Source organism: Tursiops truncatus, chromosome 7 (assembly GCF_011762595.2).
Source record: "Tursiops truncatus isolate mTurTru1 chromosome 7, mTurTru1.mat.Y, whole genome shotgun sequence".
NCBI lineage: Eukaryota > Metazoa > Chordata > Mammalia > Artiodactyla > Delphinidae > Tursiops > Tursiops truncatus.
The window spans coordinates 70,185,263-70,203,621 of NC_047040.1; the positions used below are offsets into that span (position 1 = coordinate 70,185,263).

The window sequence follows — 18,359 nt, forward strand, 5'->3', positions numbered from 1 at the left end:
AGAAGAGGAGTCAGTGATCCACTTCGAGTCACTTTCTGGGCCACAATTTCCTTTGGTTGTCAGCAGGCTAGTAGATGTCAACTGTGTGAGAGGAACTCTTCCTCACCTAGAAAAGAGAAGGAAAAAGAATCCCCTTTCATGAGATAGGTACAGTGGTATATTCTGGCTGGAACACGCTGGGAAGTTTTTATGTTTAATTTTGCGTGTGTGTGGGAGGAGTGAGCGAGAGGGGAGGCTGGCTGGGCGGGAGGTAGGGGGGAAGGGAAGAGACTTGGATAATTGTCTAGGCATTTCCATTCAGCCCCAGCGGCAATGAAAGAAAGATGTACATGCCTCAGAACCCTTCACAGTGAATGCCTAATAATGGCTATGTCACCTTGGTGAGGAAGATGTCAGTGTGATGTGCTTGGCACCCTGAGAAGTCGAAGCACCACTCTCATTCTTCCACAAGTTAAGGCTCTTCACTGTGGCACAGGTGATACCTGAACAAATTGTTCCAATCCCTTACCTGAAACCCTCCAGCTTTCTACAACACTCGTTCCCAAGAAGGCTTAAATTTCTGTTTTGAGAGTTGCAAATCAGTGTTTACTTCATAAAATGGAAGCCATGCCTCGACCATTTTTAAAAATTAAGTGTGGGGTGGGGGAGGGAAGAGAAACCTAAAAGACAAGAATCATAGGGAAGAAAAATGAAAGGGAAGTCTCATTTTAAAATTCTGCAACCCTCTGAATTTGGTATCCTCTTTCTTAAATATCTTCCTCTCGTCATCAGGCAGGATGCTACCAATGAATTAACAAATTTCTCAAGAATGTGAACATTTCTAATATAAATTAATTAATATGGATAATCCTTACAGGGTTTTAGATTTGCTCCCATTAAAGACAAATGTGTTTCTTTAGTAAGTTTAGTTTGAAAAATAATTTTAAAATTCAAAGTGATCTACTAGTTATAATAAAATGTCACCAGATCTGGTATCACCCTTCTATCAGATTACTGGAAAGAAACATGAATTTTATGAATTTCCCCCAAATGTGATTTATTTATTTATTTAAGAACAAAGAACACATTAATTATCACAATATAAGTAACTCTTTTAATATTTAATTTCATCATGTTGCTATACGTATAGTAAAAATTAAAACCATGTCTATTATTTAAAAAAAAATAATAAAGTGTTTAAATAATCCTACCAGTGATCTTATCACTGAGCAACAAATGTCTTAGGTTTGGTATTTACTCAGATGTTTATCTTGTCTGCTATTCTCTATTATTGGTTTATTCAAAAAGAACACCCACAGCATAAATAATCTAAACTTTTAAATGAAAACAAGTGAAAAAAACCCTATAAACATTTGACATCACCAAATTCAATAGATCTAACTAGAAATCCAAGCAATAAGCTTAGACATTTGAAAAAAACATAAATTATTGTTATACAATTCCATAAGTCACATACATAATTTTGAATTATGGCAATAAACACTGTAAACATGAATACAATGAATTACAGTTTTGTACAGAATGATCTTTTAAAAGGTAATAAAAGAAAGTTACAACATAAGTTTAGAAAAAAATTCAAATAGCTGTGACACTGGATTTTTCAATAAATGATTTTGAGCTAAGTTTGCAATCAAGTACATAATATTACAAACCCAGAATCATCACATAGAACTTGATATGTCTGTTTTCAAATGCGTCTTAAGTCTCCCCATTAAAGTGTGAATTAAGATGCCGGAGGAAATCCCCCCTGGATGTAATGGATGGTGGGAAAACTGCTTGACAGAATTCACATACTCGAGGTATATGCAGTTCTGAGCCTGTGCCACTTAGTACCGATAAGTCACTGTCTTGATTAGGAAAGGGCTTCCAAACGGGCTGCAGGAAACAAATAAAAACATCTTCTGTTATTTGTATTTAAAATCAACTTGCACTGAATTTCAAATTCAAATTTTTTGAACGGGTTATGTGCGTATATATGAAATTCCCTAATATGAAAGCGAATTACCTTTCCTTTAGAATTGGCATGAGGACATGACTCAATTCTCTTTTTCACAAAGGGCATAATTTAACTTTAGGAATCACTTAAAATACACATTCATGCACTTTATCTTCACACATTAAAACATCTTTCAGCTTTAACACCAGCATGTTTTAATACCCGTTATCCCAACGGGTTTTGGAGTTTTGGAACAATAGTCAATAATTGAGACTTTAAAAAAATTAAATTCTATCTCTTCTATTTTATATTGGAACTTTAAGTTATAGGACCTTTATTAATACACAGCATACTAGACATGATGTGTGTGTACATGCATTTTGATCAAGAGCAATGTAATTTCGCTACTATTTATAAGCAAATACACAATGAATAAATCATACAGAAATAAGTTCTAATTTTTGAAAATAATTTTTTTAAAGTATGAAACAAATTCTATTGATCAGTTGTTTTTTGAAACCTCAAATATTTAATCGTTCAACAAAGTCCAACATTGGATGCATTCTTTTGACTTCTTATTTTGCTCCTGTTACAAGCGCATACTTTGGCCTTCTTACCCTTTCTTGTGGCTAACTAAAGTGAAGCCTGTCAACAGTTGCCAGTTAAAGGATTATGGGAAGCATAATTCTACAGAGCTACCTCCATTACTATAAGCAACACCTACATACTCTTAACTGTACTTATTAAAAAATATCTAGAAGGGCCAGAAAAAGCATTTAGTTCAAGAGTAGGTGCTCAATATATGTTTGTTGGCTGGAATATCTTATTTTCCTGAAATGTTGTAAACCAAATTACTTCTAAAATTTGCTTTCTTATCTTGACATATCTAAATTCTGGCACTTTGAGGAAAATCACCTCGAAATGCCAACTGAAAGAGACCCCTTTGTATTCCTGTTACTAATATGCTTTTAAAATAACAACCTAGTTCAACTCCTGACATAGTGTTAGTTTTCATTCCCTTAACCAATCTCTTTCATCCTAGTTAACCAATCATTACATAAACAGTATATTACTAATTGAAGCATTTGGGTTTCACTACATCACTGTCTTCTTATAAACATTTTAGTGGACAGCTGTGTACGGTTGATGTAAATATACAAAGTCTGTCTAAGCACCAAGATAACATTCAAATATCAGTACAGAGGGTGTATAATAACACTGACTCAGATACTTTTGTGAGAAGTGGCAATTTTATTACAAAAAACAGTAATATGAAAATACATATTTGAAATCTGGAGTAAAATAATTTCCTCTCTTCCATGATAAAAGAAAAGCAGTAATAATTATGAGTATATAACAGAGTTAACTAGATTTAAATTTTAGTGTTGGCAGTTTAAACAAAAAGTACAATTGATTAATATGCACCACTCTAATGGGAAATTGATACGGATATAAATAAAAGATTGTTATGTTAAAGATACTTTAAATTAAGATCTATAAAATAGTAATAGACTCAGAAGCAATTTAGCTTCTAAATTGGATGAGCCAATCTTCTACTGCCAATTTATTTTCAAAGTCCATACTTATCCTTCTCTATTAGGAGCTATTAGTTCGGATTTGAGCTTTTCATAGAATTCAGTTGGGACCCCAATCACTGACTCAGCAAAAGTAGGAAAAAAAGAAAATCACATAGAGCAAAAATAAGCAGGTATATTTTAGACTTTATTATGATAGCTGAATGTATAAAAAAAGGTGCTAAGTAGTAATGATTGAGATAAAAGTAAAAATTTGAAATATGCAACCAAAATTTCACTTCCCTTTGTTATTACTGACAACTCAAGAATTTTGTATTTCTCATAGCTTTATTAAAACAAATAAAACAACAAAATGTTTTAAAAAACCCATTTTAAGAAATATCCTTTGAATCCTAAACTGTAACATGGCCTTCAAAACAAACAAATTTCTTTGCCTTTCTGCCAAAATATCAATTATCTAACCTTATGCCCCACGTCTTGTGACAGCTCAACACCAATTCTCCTGCATTTTTTAAGCTGAATACTTTTCCATCAAGTTGTAATCACATACCAGCTGTTTCCCTTGCTGTAGCCTAGAAAGCAAATGCACAATGCAGGGTGCCATCTACTGAAACATGAATGCACAGACTAGTAAAAGAACAAGCAAGAGATGTAATGGAGAAAAAAATAACAAGCATTAGAACTGATGCACTTCACAGCTCCACAGGAATTCTACTTGAAATAAATAAAATTGTTTAATCTGTTTCATTAAGTAGTAACTATAACTGTGACTATGATGTGAAATAAGGTACAATGTAGAACATAAGTGAGTTTACAATTAAAGCTTATTGTCAGAGATGCCTAGTTTTCTCCACTACTAAAATATACCACAGCTTGACTACTGCCTTCTTTGTATGCTGATTTAAAAGTCTATAACCTATAAAAGTACTTATAAAGCCAAAGGGGATTAATCAAGTTGTTGGTGTTTTTTGGTTTTTGGTAAATTAAGTATCTCAAGGCAAAGAGAAATCAAACAAATGTCTGCAAGTTATATTAGACACTTTTACCAATCTGCATTTTTATGAGCTTATTGTAACAATTACATATTTTCATTTGCCTTTAGGCATTAAACCTTTTTTTTTTTTAAACTTAAAGAATCATTTTGTAATAGAACCTGAATAAAAGGGAGGGTAGGAGTGGATTGGGGTGGGGGGCTGTAAGTAGTCTGCAAGCTTTAGAAACATGAAAGTATTTGATTAGAATCATACATATGTAGAGACTGTTTAAAAAATGTATTAGGCTGCAGATTAGAAACCAAAACCAAAACCAAACCCTACAGATCTACGTACTGTATAACTGAGAATGTAATAGAAGTATTATTTGAAAGACAGTTCGCTTATTTTCAGAAATAGAAACATACAATGTGATTATTTACTTATAAAAAAAATCATGCATTCTTGTAAAGATAAGTATGATACACACAAACTTTTTGATAAAAAAATGCCACCTGCTTCACAGAATGAAATTTAATAAAGAATCCTATTATAACAATGATCCCGAGTTAAAAGCTTTGAATAAGGGACTAAGTAAGAAAATGACACACACTAGATATGGATAAGGTTTACATGTATTTTAAAATGTGCCGTAAATTTTAAGGTACTTTATACTAGAGCTTCACCATATTCATCTTTTAAATTTCATGTCATTTATTACAGGACTTGGATATTTTTATTGAAAGCTTAACTTCGGCTAGTCATTAGTTTAAAAAAGGTGTCTGATAATCTGAAAGCTACATATCTGTGCATGCATGGCAAAATGTGTGTTCACACTTAATATATTTGTTAATGCAAAACAGTTACCTGCTGTGGTCCTCGGATAGCTTTTCCTGGGTAATCGAGTGAAGGAAAAGGTGCATCAGATGGGTCCTGAAGTGGGAATGTATTTACATATAATGCATTATGGTCTCCAGGTGGCAAACACGGAGCTCTATCCAGAGTTGTCCTGATACAAGTATTTACAAGATTTGAGGGTTTTGTTTTGTCAGTTGTTTTAAGGTTTTGTATAGCTGAAGCTATGGGGTCAATTCCCTGAATTTCAAATAAAGTTTCTTCTGTTTTGACAAAGTTTCCCGGGTTGTCTCTGGGCTCCATATTAAATTTATCCTGGCACATAGCCTCACATGAGGCAGGACCAAGGACACTGGGTCTTTCTGGACTGCTATGTAAGAAAGTAGAGTCACTGTCCGTAGGTGGAAACTTGACATTGAATTTAGAAAGTGATTCAAAAGAGGTGTCTTCCTCATCTTGGCCCAATCCTCTTGATGCGACAGATGTGATGCATGGTGCACCTCTATTTATATCATCTTTTGCCTGAGGCTTAAATAGCACTTCTTGTTTATCTGTTTTATCCGTACACTGTATAGGCACAGAGCACTGTGTCTCTGCAGGGGAAAAAAAACAAAAGGAAAACAGTTGCATTTCAATCCTTCTTAAAAATCTGAACGTTCAATTAGCTTTGGATAGATGAGTATTATTTTTTCTACTGGCTTTTACAGCAACTGAAGACAACTGGGATTTTTTTACATTTGCTACCACCTTACACAGAAACATTAGCAGTCTCCAGTGGGTGAATTGGAACGTAGCTTATTAGTCACAGTTTAACTACTTTGTCTTTTCCTAGGTCCTTGTGCTGTAAGCCTTGCATCTTGTTCAGTTATACTGCTCTATACTTAAAAAACATTTGCTTGTAGTGTATACATCTAAACATTTTATCAGTAATGGAAGCTGCAACTGTGAGCTTGCTTAGACAAGTAAGTTATTAAAAGGAAAAACCCTTACCAGGCACATATATAGTATACAGGTTATGAATCTATATGAATTAGGTCATTTACTCCCCCTTATATCTCTGTGTGACAAAGTGTATCACCAATCAGCTTAGCCATTGTCTACTCTTAATACAATGCGAAGGCGTGGTGGTGGCGGGTGCTGGGAGAGAGAAGACTGGAGGCAAAAGAAGGATGAAATTTTAGGATGCATGTTCAGAAAGCTCTATGTGAATATATGATTTTCTCATCTTATTAGAAAAAGGCCTTTGTAGATAACAGGTAGATATCAGGTAGATACCAGGACCTCTGTAGCTCATTTATCTAGAAGCCACTTATCCAACAAATTCAGCTCTCTAGGACATAGGCAAAAGCTAGAAAGTAAATAGTGCTTTTCAGGAGTCAGGTTAAGAGCCACAAGGCCCACAGATGAATTTTGCTCTTATTCTCATTTTAGATTTATTCTAACAAGCTTGATGATGTCTCCCTAGTTCATAGCTGGTAACAAGCAACAAACTACAAGGTATGGATATGAATTGTTGAAAGCAGATATAGATATCAGTAAGAGCTGAAAGCACGAGAGGAGACAAGAGAAACAAAAAAGCAGATATAAGAACTCAGAAAACACTACAGTCTAGTGTAGAGCGAACAAGGGCTACATTTTTCAATGCAAAAAAATCAATGATCAAAGCACTCTCCATGTTGATGATACCGAGACATTAGAAAAAGCTAGATTATATTCCACAATGTTACTTCAAGAAGACAGTGAGGGACTTCCCTGGTGTTGCAGTGGTTAAGAATCCACCTGCCAATGCAGGGGACATGGGTTCGAGCCCTGGTCCAGGAAGATCCCACATCTGTGGGGCAACTAAGCCCGTGCACCACAACTACTAAGCCTGTGCTCTAGAGCCCTCGAGCCACATCTACTGAGCCCGCGTGCCCTAGAGCCTGTGTGCTGCAACTACTGAAGCCCACGCACTCTAGGGCCCACGTGCCGCAATGACTGAGCCCGCGTGCCACAACTACTGAAGCCCACGTGCCTAGTGCTCTGCAACAAGAGAAGCCACTGCAATAAGAAGCCTGCGCACTGCAACAAAGGGTAGCCCCCTCTCACCACAACTAGAGAAAGCCTGCAGGCAGCAACGAAGACCCAACACAGACAAAAAAAAAGAAAAAAAAAAAAGACAGGTTGGAGGTTGGTAATGTGTATATTTTCATTAAATGGACAAAGGGTAAACATTTTATTTTAAACTAGCACTTTAAAAAAGTAGTCATCAGTGAAGTTATACATTAACCAACGATGCCTATTTGAGCAGACGGGGTATACAGAGCACTGCGCACAGTGTCTGTCCAGATTCGTAGGCACTTAACAAATGTCAGTTCTTTTCCCTTCCTTTGGTCTTTGCAGACTTGTGACACTTTTCTCTCTTTTGCCACAGCACATTTCAACACAGATGTTTTCTGTTTGGACATGATTGTAGTACAATACTTCTTGGTTCACCCTGTTATATGCCTACTAACCTCTCTTTAGTATGTACCATCTTCTCTTACTGGATTACAGCAGCCTTTGAACCACTTCCTTGCCTCTAAATTTTTCTCATATCCACTCTATTGTTTACACTGCTTTCCCCAACCCTCTCTTAGTTTTTCTAAAATACAAATCTGGTCATGTTACCTTCTTAATAAAACCTTTTCATGGTTCTCCAAGACCTTCAGCCCTAAAACTCACATAAAGCTGTGCATGATTGGCCCTTTGTCACCTCTCCATGCTGTCATCTTTCACCACATCTGCTCTACTCCGTACTCCAGCTATAATGAACTTTGGTACAGTTGTCCAAACAGCCATGCTCTCTTGTCTTTGGGGCTTTGCACATGCTGTGCAGACTGCCTGAACTTCCCCCTTCCATTACTCTTTGCCTGACTCTTATTTGTCCTTCATGTCTTGGCTTAGGCATTAATTTCTCTGGATGGTTCTCTCTGGTTTCCCAAGACTGGTTTAGTCATGACTCTTGGGTGCTCTGAGGACTATACACTGCATTGTATTTGCAAATATACCTCTTTCTCCCATTGAAGTAGGTTTCTTGAGGTCCTAAACTATGTTTTGTTTCCCACTTATCTCCAGTACCCTGCCCAGTGCCTGCACATAGTATGCCTTCAATAAATGCCTTCTGAATGAATCTGTGTTCTCTTTCCCACAGAGCCTAGCATAATAATGTACATTTACTAGATAATCTGTCTGTAACTAGGAGTGGTACAGTAATTGAGACCAAGCTCAATTGCTGTCATTTTTCCTGGTAGTAGACATAAGAGTGGCAGGAAATTCTAGGAAACAGTATTTTCTTTGTAGATTACAACACCTGAGAAGGAGGAAACACTTATCAAAATGTTCTTCAGTAGAACAGGAGAATAAAGAATCTGCTGCTGCTGATAATGACAACTATTAACATATACAGCACTTCTATGTGCCACACACTTATAACCATTGTTTGTGCATTAATTTAGGGGTTAATTCCAGGGCTACACAGCTAATGAATGAGTGACAGATCTGGAACTGGAACCCAGGCAGCCTAGAGCCTGTGCTCTGAACCATTATGATAAATTGAACATGCTGGTTTCTAAATTATAGAGAAGGGTCTCCAAAATGACAGAAATGTGCTTTGAATTTCTTTTCCAGTAGTAGATATCCCCTTTGTGAACAAAACATGGAAAACCCAAACAGGTGGAATAAAGCGTATATTTTCTTTTAGTATAGCTAGCTGGCATACCTCAGCACATTAAAGTAATCTTTTGAATTAATCTGTTCAAGCAATGAGCGTTACTATTCACACACACAAAATTTTTTTTAAACGTTAAGATTTCTAAGATTACTAGAAATCCAAGCTTAGAAAACTTAAAAATCAAACAAGGTGCATGAAAGCACTTGTCATTCTGACACTATACTAAGAAACATGATCAGGTGAGCTAATTGTCTTTCTATTTTGTTTTGTTTTGTCAAGACGTGTATTCCTGCAAGGAAAAAAAAGTAAAATGAGAAAATTTTTTCGGTTTCTAAATTTTAAGTATAGGCTGTCCATTTGGATGACTTTTCAGTTTAATTACCTTGTATACTGACAAAAGAAAAAGATCTGAGGGTTGTTTTAACCTCTAGTCCTATATCCTTGTCTCCTGATCGCCACTGAAATATGATCCTACTTCATGGACCAAACAGTACTTTTTTTTGAAGCCACAATTACTTAAACATACATTTTACCTTTGTCCTTTCTCAAGGCTACTGTCATGTGGATGAGAAGCAAAAAAATTAAAAGTACAATTCTACTAACTCAGCAATTTATGAATTATATCTGTTTACTTAAAAGTAAAAATCAAATTTTAACAAAAAAATAACACAGGGGCCAATAATGTCAAATAAACTCTTTCCAGCTGTATTATGCAAATCACATTTAAAATAGTTCCTTTCCATTTGTATTCAATGCAGTGTTCACTCTTAAAAAACCTGAATAGGCATCTTTTTCCAAAACATTTCTTTTTCTTTCTTTCCCCCTTTGATCTACTACTGTCAGAAGCATAATATTTGATATTGTGGTTTGTTTGGAGCCAGCAAAACTCCACTGGAGTCTGTAGCACAAAAGACCTAAAACATTTCAAGAATAATGTTGTATTTATTATTTGTGACACAGTTAATATAAAACATAAGAATAATGTTAGGAAGCAGTTTTAGTGGGAAGGAAATTGAAGTTAAACACTCAGTATTCTAGTTGACAAATACATACTCAGATTTAGACCTGTGCAATTTAAAAATGGTCAAAGTATTAAGCCATTGATAACGGGGTAGGTTCTTTGTGTAACAATGAATACGTCACCATTACAATGTTTTGATACTACGCTGATGTTCAAAAAAGCATGATTAATTGTAGGTACTACATCTCTATAGCTAGTAGATTTTAAATAAAGATAATTCTTTTATTGGTACTTCAGAAGTACCTAGTGTCTTCAGTCTGCACAAAAGATCAAATTCTCAAGAAAATGACAAAAATTAAGGTGGAAACATTAGAGTTCCTTTTGGGGAAGCAGAGGGAAGGGAGGGGAAGAAGTTAATTATGTTTGTCTACAAAGATTGTTTTGCTTCTCCAACAGCATACTGTGTACCTTTTCTGAAAATAAAACGGTAGTAGTAAGCAAAAAGTGAATTTACCCTATAAAATGATTTTTTAAATAGCCTAGCTATAAGAGCTGTAAGAAATGGAAAGTGATCTTTAATTAAAGGAGTGTTAGCACTGCTGCAACATCTTTCAGAGTAAAAACTGTAAATCACAGCTCTTGGGAATTGTAGGTAGAATATCTCAAATCACAAGGGTAAAGGAGAATTTATCATTATAAACCATCAGTTTACCTTCCTTTTGTTTACGGGGGTACATGGTAGCCAGATTCAATCCATGGTATTTTGCTATTCATATCGAACTACTGAGGCAAATACCAGGAAGCCGGTCTGGGGTTTTAGGGAAGGGTGGAGCTTCTAAAAAACACACTGCAATATATCTGTAAAACAGATATTCCTTTTAAGTTATATTTTATACTTAATTTGTACTTTGTACGTCCAACAGAACTGGCCTCATGAAATGTGAAATGTTTATTTCTTCAATCAAATTACAAGAATCTATCCATGGTGTCCAATTAACTTTTAGGCAGAAGTTAAAAACAAACCTAATACTATAATTTTACTTAGCTCATATGTGATAGTGTAGCTTCAAGGTTGCTTACTAATATATCAATTAATGTTTAATAAGACCCCCCAAATAGCAACTGAAGACTTTGAGAGATATATTCTATATTTATTTTTCCAAGGTGGGACTTCTCATTAAGATGATTAGTAATTATGTCATTCAGTTCAATCTACATAGTGCCACATAAAATAGGGAAAAGGCCAATAATTATATAATGCAATACATTACAGAATTTAAACAGTACTTACCCATTATAAGTGGTGAGAAGCGCAAGTTATAGATCCTCAGCACTTAATAAGGATTTAGAAATATTTTCACAATAAAAAATAAATCAGTTTCAACCAATAAAATTAATATTACTGTACATTACATCAAACCTTACCAGTTACAGTGGCTGGTACATTAAGTTTGCTTAAGTGGTCTTTTTGTGCTTTGGCTAGCATGCATATTCTATGAAATTCTTCTTTCAGATCCCGGAAAGTCTTCTCTATATAACCTCTAAAAATAAATCAACATTTTAAAATGTAAGGCTATATCTTCAATTTTTAAAAATCATAATTGAATTTACATAGCACTTTTTAATGTATCACAAAATAATTACTGAAAGGTTAAAGTTAAAGAAAAATCATTTAAAATTCCTAGAAAATGTTTCCTAAAACAACTTTAATATTTGGAGAGCCAGGTACAAAGTAAGTGATAAATTAAAGTTCTAATACATAAATGTAGCAAAGACTAGCATACCTACTTATTCATATATCACACTTATGCTGGCTGTCTCATTCTTACATTAGAAATTTCAGTGTATTGACTTTTTGTCCTCTGTGAACATCTTAAATAGAAAAAATTAAATATTCCTCACTTTGATAAGGTTAACATTAAGAGCCATCCATATAAAACAATGTGGCCATAGTACTTGTTCTATTGATATAGGAGAACTTCAGAGAATTCAGTTTTTAGACCCATCTTTGCTATTAACTGTATGACTTAATTAGGTCATTTTAACATGGAGGAGCCTTGAGTTGGTCTCTTCTAGTTTTGAAAGGCTGCTTTTTCTTACAATTGCTAAAAATTTAAAATATGTACATAAAAATATATTTCAATATTTATAATTTGTAGGGTTGGCAAAAAAGGATATAGAACTACCTTTCATGGAATAAAGGAATGCCAAGACTCCTTGGTGAAGTTTCTTTTCTTGGAGAAGAAACCTCTTGTCTTCTTACCTTAAAGATATAAAATGATTACCACTGTAAATTGCTTCTAAACTCAAATGAGAATGGGTTACCAGAAAACACAATAGAAAATTTATCTTCCTCAATGAAAAATAAGTTTTGTTAGCTTACAGATATATATATATATATATATATATATATATATATATATGGTACAATAGATTTTTTTTTCCCCAACGAGAACATTCAGGGAAAAAGGAAAATGAAAGTAGAAAAATAAGATGAAGACATGAAGTATTTCTGGTAACTTCTTCAATTACTATTTCCAGTATTGCTAATTCAAGAAATTTCCTCAAATTCATATCTTGATGAAATTGCTACTCTGATCACCAAGCATCTGACATGACTAGAAACTTTAAGAAAAAATATCCGTGTGAGTTTACTTTTTTTTCCATTGTTGGCCTATACATTTAAATCAATGTCTTTGTATTTTGTTATAGATTCTTTGCTGAGAAATGCGGCTGTATTAGAGGAATAAAGAAAACCAAGCTACAGCTCCTTAGCATTTAACAAACATTTTAAAGATAGTGCAATTATGTATTTAAGCTCCTTTAACACAAGTTCCTGCCACCACCCTGTGGCTTCTACTGGTATTACATTCATCATGACACAAAAGTCAACATTTAGATTTTTAAAAAATCTTCAGTCATACCTAGAGAACTTTGTGTACCTTTTAAAACTACAAATTGATAAATCCAAATATTTGAAGAAGTCCTAATATTAATCAATCATCTATAATTCGGCCAAAACTGTGTAGGGTCTTATTTAAGTTCAAATTCAAACCAGTGTTTTTTATATTAGGTGACTTTTTAGATTTTATTCAGTTAAGGTCATTAAGCTCTTACTAAAATGGATGATTTTACTTCATTGTTTCTTATCATCTGAGTACATCTCCCTTATAATCTTGCTTTTTAAAAGGTTCTTTCAATTTCTTAAGAGTCTTATTTGTTCTTTAGGGAAAAAACCTGATTCTAGTTTGTTTCTCTTAAAATTAGTATCTTCTCCAATTTCTTCAGTTTATTGCTCTACTTTTTCAGCTTTTTCTAAATACTAGTGTTTGCTTACCATTTCTAAAATAGTGTATTACTTTACAGTAATTAGTAAAATATAATCTTAGCAACCCAAACAATTATTTTTATATATTATGTCATTAGACTTAGGTAAAATAAAGATCATTTGCTGCTGCATACTTTCTGTCTGACAAATATTTAAGCCATGTCTTCTTCTGGATTAAAAGAGCTTTATTGAGCTTTATAAAGCAGTCATATCAAAAGACATTTTCACATTCACAGTTTGTTTTTAAAAGTGGTAGACAAGGCTTTTCTTTAGTGTTATGTGCAATTAGAACACTCAATGGATTTTAGTGTGGACTAGGAAAAAAGGCAACATTTTAAAGCTAACCAATCATTCAGGATGCTACAAGTATAAAAACAAACTCTTAAAAGGTTATATTATATTAAATCTATAGCAACAAAATCAGAGAAGAAGTAATATTAAGAGAACAGAAACATTTGACAATTTAAGATATTAAATAAATAATAAAACAAGTGATTAATAGAGTAATTAATCTCCTTTTAAAATTTACTATTTGAAATTCTCAACATGAAATAAAAATATTCTATTAGGAGCTAGAAAGAACCAAAAAGAAGTGCTTCTGTAATTTTAGTCTGAAAATGAAGATAGTTACAGAAAACAGTAATGAAGACTACTCCGATTTTCAAAGTACTGATTTTGACATAAAGTAGGAATGATTGCTTCTGAAGTTAAAGAAGCCTAAAAACTAAGGGGTGGGGGGGGGGGGTGGTGGGAAAGAGGTGAAGGAAAAGGCAGGAGAAGAATGATAACTTTTAGCTGGCTCGCCAAATAACGTATTGACTTACTTCTGCGATGTTAAGATTTCATAACCGGTGTGGGTGAATTTATCTGGAAAAGATTTCTTTCTTGTGTTGGCAGGGGGTAAAAGGAGGACTGACTTATTGAGGAATTTCTATGAAGTATCTAAACTAAGGACTTCAAGCTTCTTTGGGGTTAGGAACAGTTCTGCTTACTATCATTTTTGTTATCATTATTGAAGAGACATATTACTGATTGTACTGAGCAATGCATTGCACCTTCTATCATTTGCACCAAATAAGTCTATTGATATATTTCAAATGAAAGTTTTAAGTCCCCACAACCTAAGAAAAAATTTCGAAAGAGACCATAACATGTTAGTTCAAGAAAAAGCAAAGCAGTTCTCTGACATTTTGAAGTAGGGTTTATCTAAAATGGGTATAGAATGTTAATATTATTTTCCACTGTAGCAATCGAACACAACTTTCTGAAAAAGATCATTTATTTTTTCAAAGGATTTAGGATTAGTATAGCTAACAGCAACTCCAACATTTTCCCCAGAAACTCAGACTTTCTTTTAAATGCTAAATGATCTTACCTAATGAAGACTACTCAGTTTGCTGAGCATCCCAGAGAGTAAGTAAACGTTAAAAGAGATAATTTGTATTTTTCTATTTTCAAATATTATCCAGGTGGACCCCGCACTGCAGGAAGTTGAAGTTATTACAACTTCAAATAAGAAAGCAAGAGAATTCTGAACATTATATTTTAGGAGATTTTAACATTAAATCATTCAACAAATGAATTTATTTTGAGGTACTAAAACTTAAAATACTTAACATTATAAACTGTTCCAAGTACTAGTTTGGAAATGGCGAACTTGTGGAATGAATACTGAAATAAGAGTTTTACACGTCGTACTTTTCATTTACACTTCCAGTATGGCACTGGATAAGTCATTCAACTAAATCATTAAGATAAACCCATTTGAAGCAGTTGGAAGACGTTGTGAAATGATTCCTTAAATTTCCTCTTATGTAAATTGGGAGAATTTGTTTTAGTGTAAATCAATTTAAGCTTCTCATAGATGTGTATTATATATAAAAAAGGTTCTGTTCAAGACTTAGTTGAATATGCAATGATATTTAAGAAGGAGAAAAAACAAAAAGTGGCTAATATTTAATTAGTCCAAAACCTTCTTATTCTTAATGCAGCAATAATGGGAAATGTTTTTGTGTTGGAATCCAAGATCTGTTAGATACCAACATTTCTAAGAAAGAAATGTATATTTTCCCCAATGCCTGCCTTTTTAATATTTGGTACTAAAAGTGAAAGTTTTTTTTTTTTTAATAAATCAATGTGAAAAATACAGAGATGATTCACAATAGCCAAGATATGAATTCAATCTAAGGGTCAGTTGATGATGGATGAGTAGATAAAGAAAACGTGGTATATATACAATAGAATATTGTGTGTGTATACACACACACACACACACACACACACACACACACATTTTAAGGCCGAACACATCAGCTTTAAAAAAGAAGGAAATCCTGTCATTCGAGACAATATGGATGAACCTGAAGGACATTATGTTATGTAAAATAAGATAAGGCAGGCACAGAAAAACAAATATAGCATGATCTCACTAATATGTGGAACCTAAAGAAGTCAAACTCATAGAAGCAAAGTAGAACGGTGGTTGCCAGGGTTTGGGGGGTAGGGCAAGTGGGAAGATGTTGAGTACAAAGTTTCAGTCATGCAGATGGATAAATTCTGGAGATCTAGTGCATAGCATGGCAACTACAGTTAATACTACTGTATTGTATACTTGAAATTTGCTAAGAGTATAAATCTTAAATGTTTTTACCACAATAAAAAAGAAAAATAACCATGTGAAGTGATGGATATGCTAATTAGATTGACTGTGGTAATCATTTCATAATGTATACATACATCAAAACATCATACTATACATTGTAAATATATAATATTTTTATTTGTCAATTTATAGCTCCAAAAAGCTAGGGGAGAAGAAGAAATGCAATAAAAATTTTTAATCAGAATCATGTTTTTTCTTAAAAATTTTAAGCAACTAAAGTCAGCAAAATTATTGAGTTATGGAACTTTTAAAGATGATTCAATTCAAATTCATTAATACCTCTCATATGGAAGGAATCTAAACTTTATTTATTTATTTATTTTGACACTGTACCAATTTATTTGATTGCCTGAAGCCATATACTTCAAAAGGAAATTAAAAACAGAAACGTTCTCTTCTTTATGGTATATAAGATAAAACAACCTCTTAGTTATTTTTTCCATTTTTTTTTCCAGAATCTAAACTTTAAAAGGCTAATACTGAATAAAGGTGGTAAGTCTTCAATGATACATATTTAACCTATAGCAATGACTATCGCTTTATTCCAGGGTTCACATCAAAGATTCTCTCTAAAATTTAGTTGAGATCCTTTCATGCAAAAGGAATATTTATTTTCAGGTGGCTCAGGCAACTGAGTGTAGCCAATATTTGATTTCATTTCTGAGATTACGCTTTTAAAACAGAAAAGAGCTATGTTCTTACTTGGAACAATGTCAACCAAGAAGTTAGCCCAGGTGAAATGGCATGGATTAGTAAAGGTAATATAAACTGTGGAATAGTTATAAATACTAACTTAATAAAATTTATTACAGAAAAAGAAAAAATGAGTAGTGGAAAAAGAAAGTGAAAATAAGGTATCACTTAGATTTTTGAAACTAAGAATGAAATGTTAAAGGAGAAACTGAGGTTGAATTTACCAGTTTTAGATATATTGAAACAAAATGTTACAGTGAAGTCAAGCATTGAATATGGCTGAATTAGGGAGAAAGTGAAAAAAGGGCTGAGAAAGTGAAGAGCTTAAGGTAGAAAATAGGAACAGAAAAAAGTTACAAGAGATTTGGTAAGAATATAAAAGCATATTAAAAAAGAAGTTTGAGGACAAAAGGTAATTTAAAAAAATACACAGAAATTGTATTTATACGAACTTATGGCCATGTGAAATCTGTGGTTCTGTCACCCTCAATAATATTACTGAAAATCTAGAAAAGCAAGAGGAACACAAATCCTAGGAGCCTTGTCTGTTCCGCATGACACAGTGTGCTAGGCAAATCCACTGCCAGTGCGGGAACAATTCCAGGGCAAAATGGGATCCATCCCAGAGTTCTGAAGGAAGAGGCAAGAAAATAAACAATATAAAAATAAAATTAAATATCCCAATTACTTCCAAGTTCTTTACAAGGTTTTGGTTTAACGTAAATCCCCCAAAACTTCTATCAATTCAATGTTACAATAAAACATTAAAAAAAAAGTTATCTTTCTGATTAATTTTCTTAATAGGAAGAAGTATCTAATTGTGGGAATGCCTTTTCATGCAAAATAGAGAAATAACGTAAGTGACTAATTTTAAAAAGTAAGGTTTCCCATACTTCCTTCACCCCTTCTCTGAACACTACTTTAAAATGAAATGATTTGGGAAAATCCTTTTCATTAACTACTACTTTTTTGTCATAACACTACCATGGTGAACAGAAAATATCTTCATGAAAATAGTTGTTATTTAAGCAATTTGCACATATTAATTATTTAACTAAATCCACATAATCTTGTGAATTAAGTACTTTAATTTGATTTTAAAGTTCACTATAGTTACTAAGGGTCTGGAGAGATCAAATATTTGTCTACAGTCTAGTAGGTGGAGTAGCTGCCACTGGAACCCAAGCCTTACTGCCTCAGGCTCTTAACCTCTCAGTTTACAGGTCCCGACTGCTAGAGAAGTGAAGTAGTAGGGTTACCTAGCATGGTGAGGAAGATACAGAAGGGTAACATTTACACATTGCACCAATGCAAACTACTTTTAAGACTCTAAAACCTGTCTGTAATACAACAAATATATTTCTCAGTGAGGCATAGTTATAAGCCAAGTTTTGATGTTTAAATACTGCCTGGGGAATGGCCTTTGGTATGGCCCTTTTTGTGCTCAAGAATGTCCAAGAGGAAATTTACACCCCAAAATCACCCTAGATAGACTTACTCAAGTTCTGCCAAACCAGTTTACGTGTTAACAGAGGCAATTTGGCAATAGCTTCTTAACCAGAATTTCACAGTTTAAGTATTTCTCAGACTTGTCATTAAAAGTTAACCATTTGACAAAGCATGACAGTGGAGTACCTTACTGTTAATGCTATCCTCTCGAAACCTTAATTCTCTTCCTGCCTTCCTAACTACCTCCTAATAGATGACTGGGCATAGTTATAGTAGCT

At 33.7% G+C, this 18,359-nt stretch overlaps 1 protein-coding gene across 20 annotated transcripts in view; it reads right to left on the bottom strand.

Annotated features, from left to right (window-relative positions):
- Positions 1-1,034: 1,034 nt before the first annotated feature.
- The window catches only part of TANK (TRAF family member associated NFKB activator), an 87,788-nt gene continuing 70,463 nt past the window's right edge, over positions 1,035-18,359 (bottom strand). For 17 of the 20 annotated variants that reach the window (XM_073807647.1, XM_033860096.2, XM_019922912.3 and 14 more), the window contains 4 exons: positions 12,136-12,212; positions 11,375-11,490; positions 5,310-5,890; positions 1,035-1,875 (listed from right to left, as the gene is read on the bottom strand). In XM_073807647.1, the coding sequence (XP_073663748.1) occupies positions 1,699-1,875; positions 5,310-5,890; positions 11,375-11,490; positions 12,136-12,212 (951 nt within the window). In that variant the 3' untranslated portion in view covers positions 1,035-1,698. Of the gene's footprint in view, positions 4,099-5,309; positions 5,891-11,374; positions 11,491-12,135; positions 12,213-18,359 lie in introns of all 20 variants that reach the window. The other 3 variants (XM_019922911.3, XM_019922910.3, XR_002173852.3) reach the window with 2 other exon arrangements.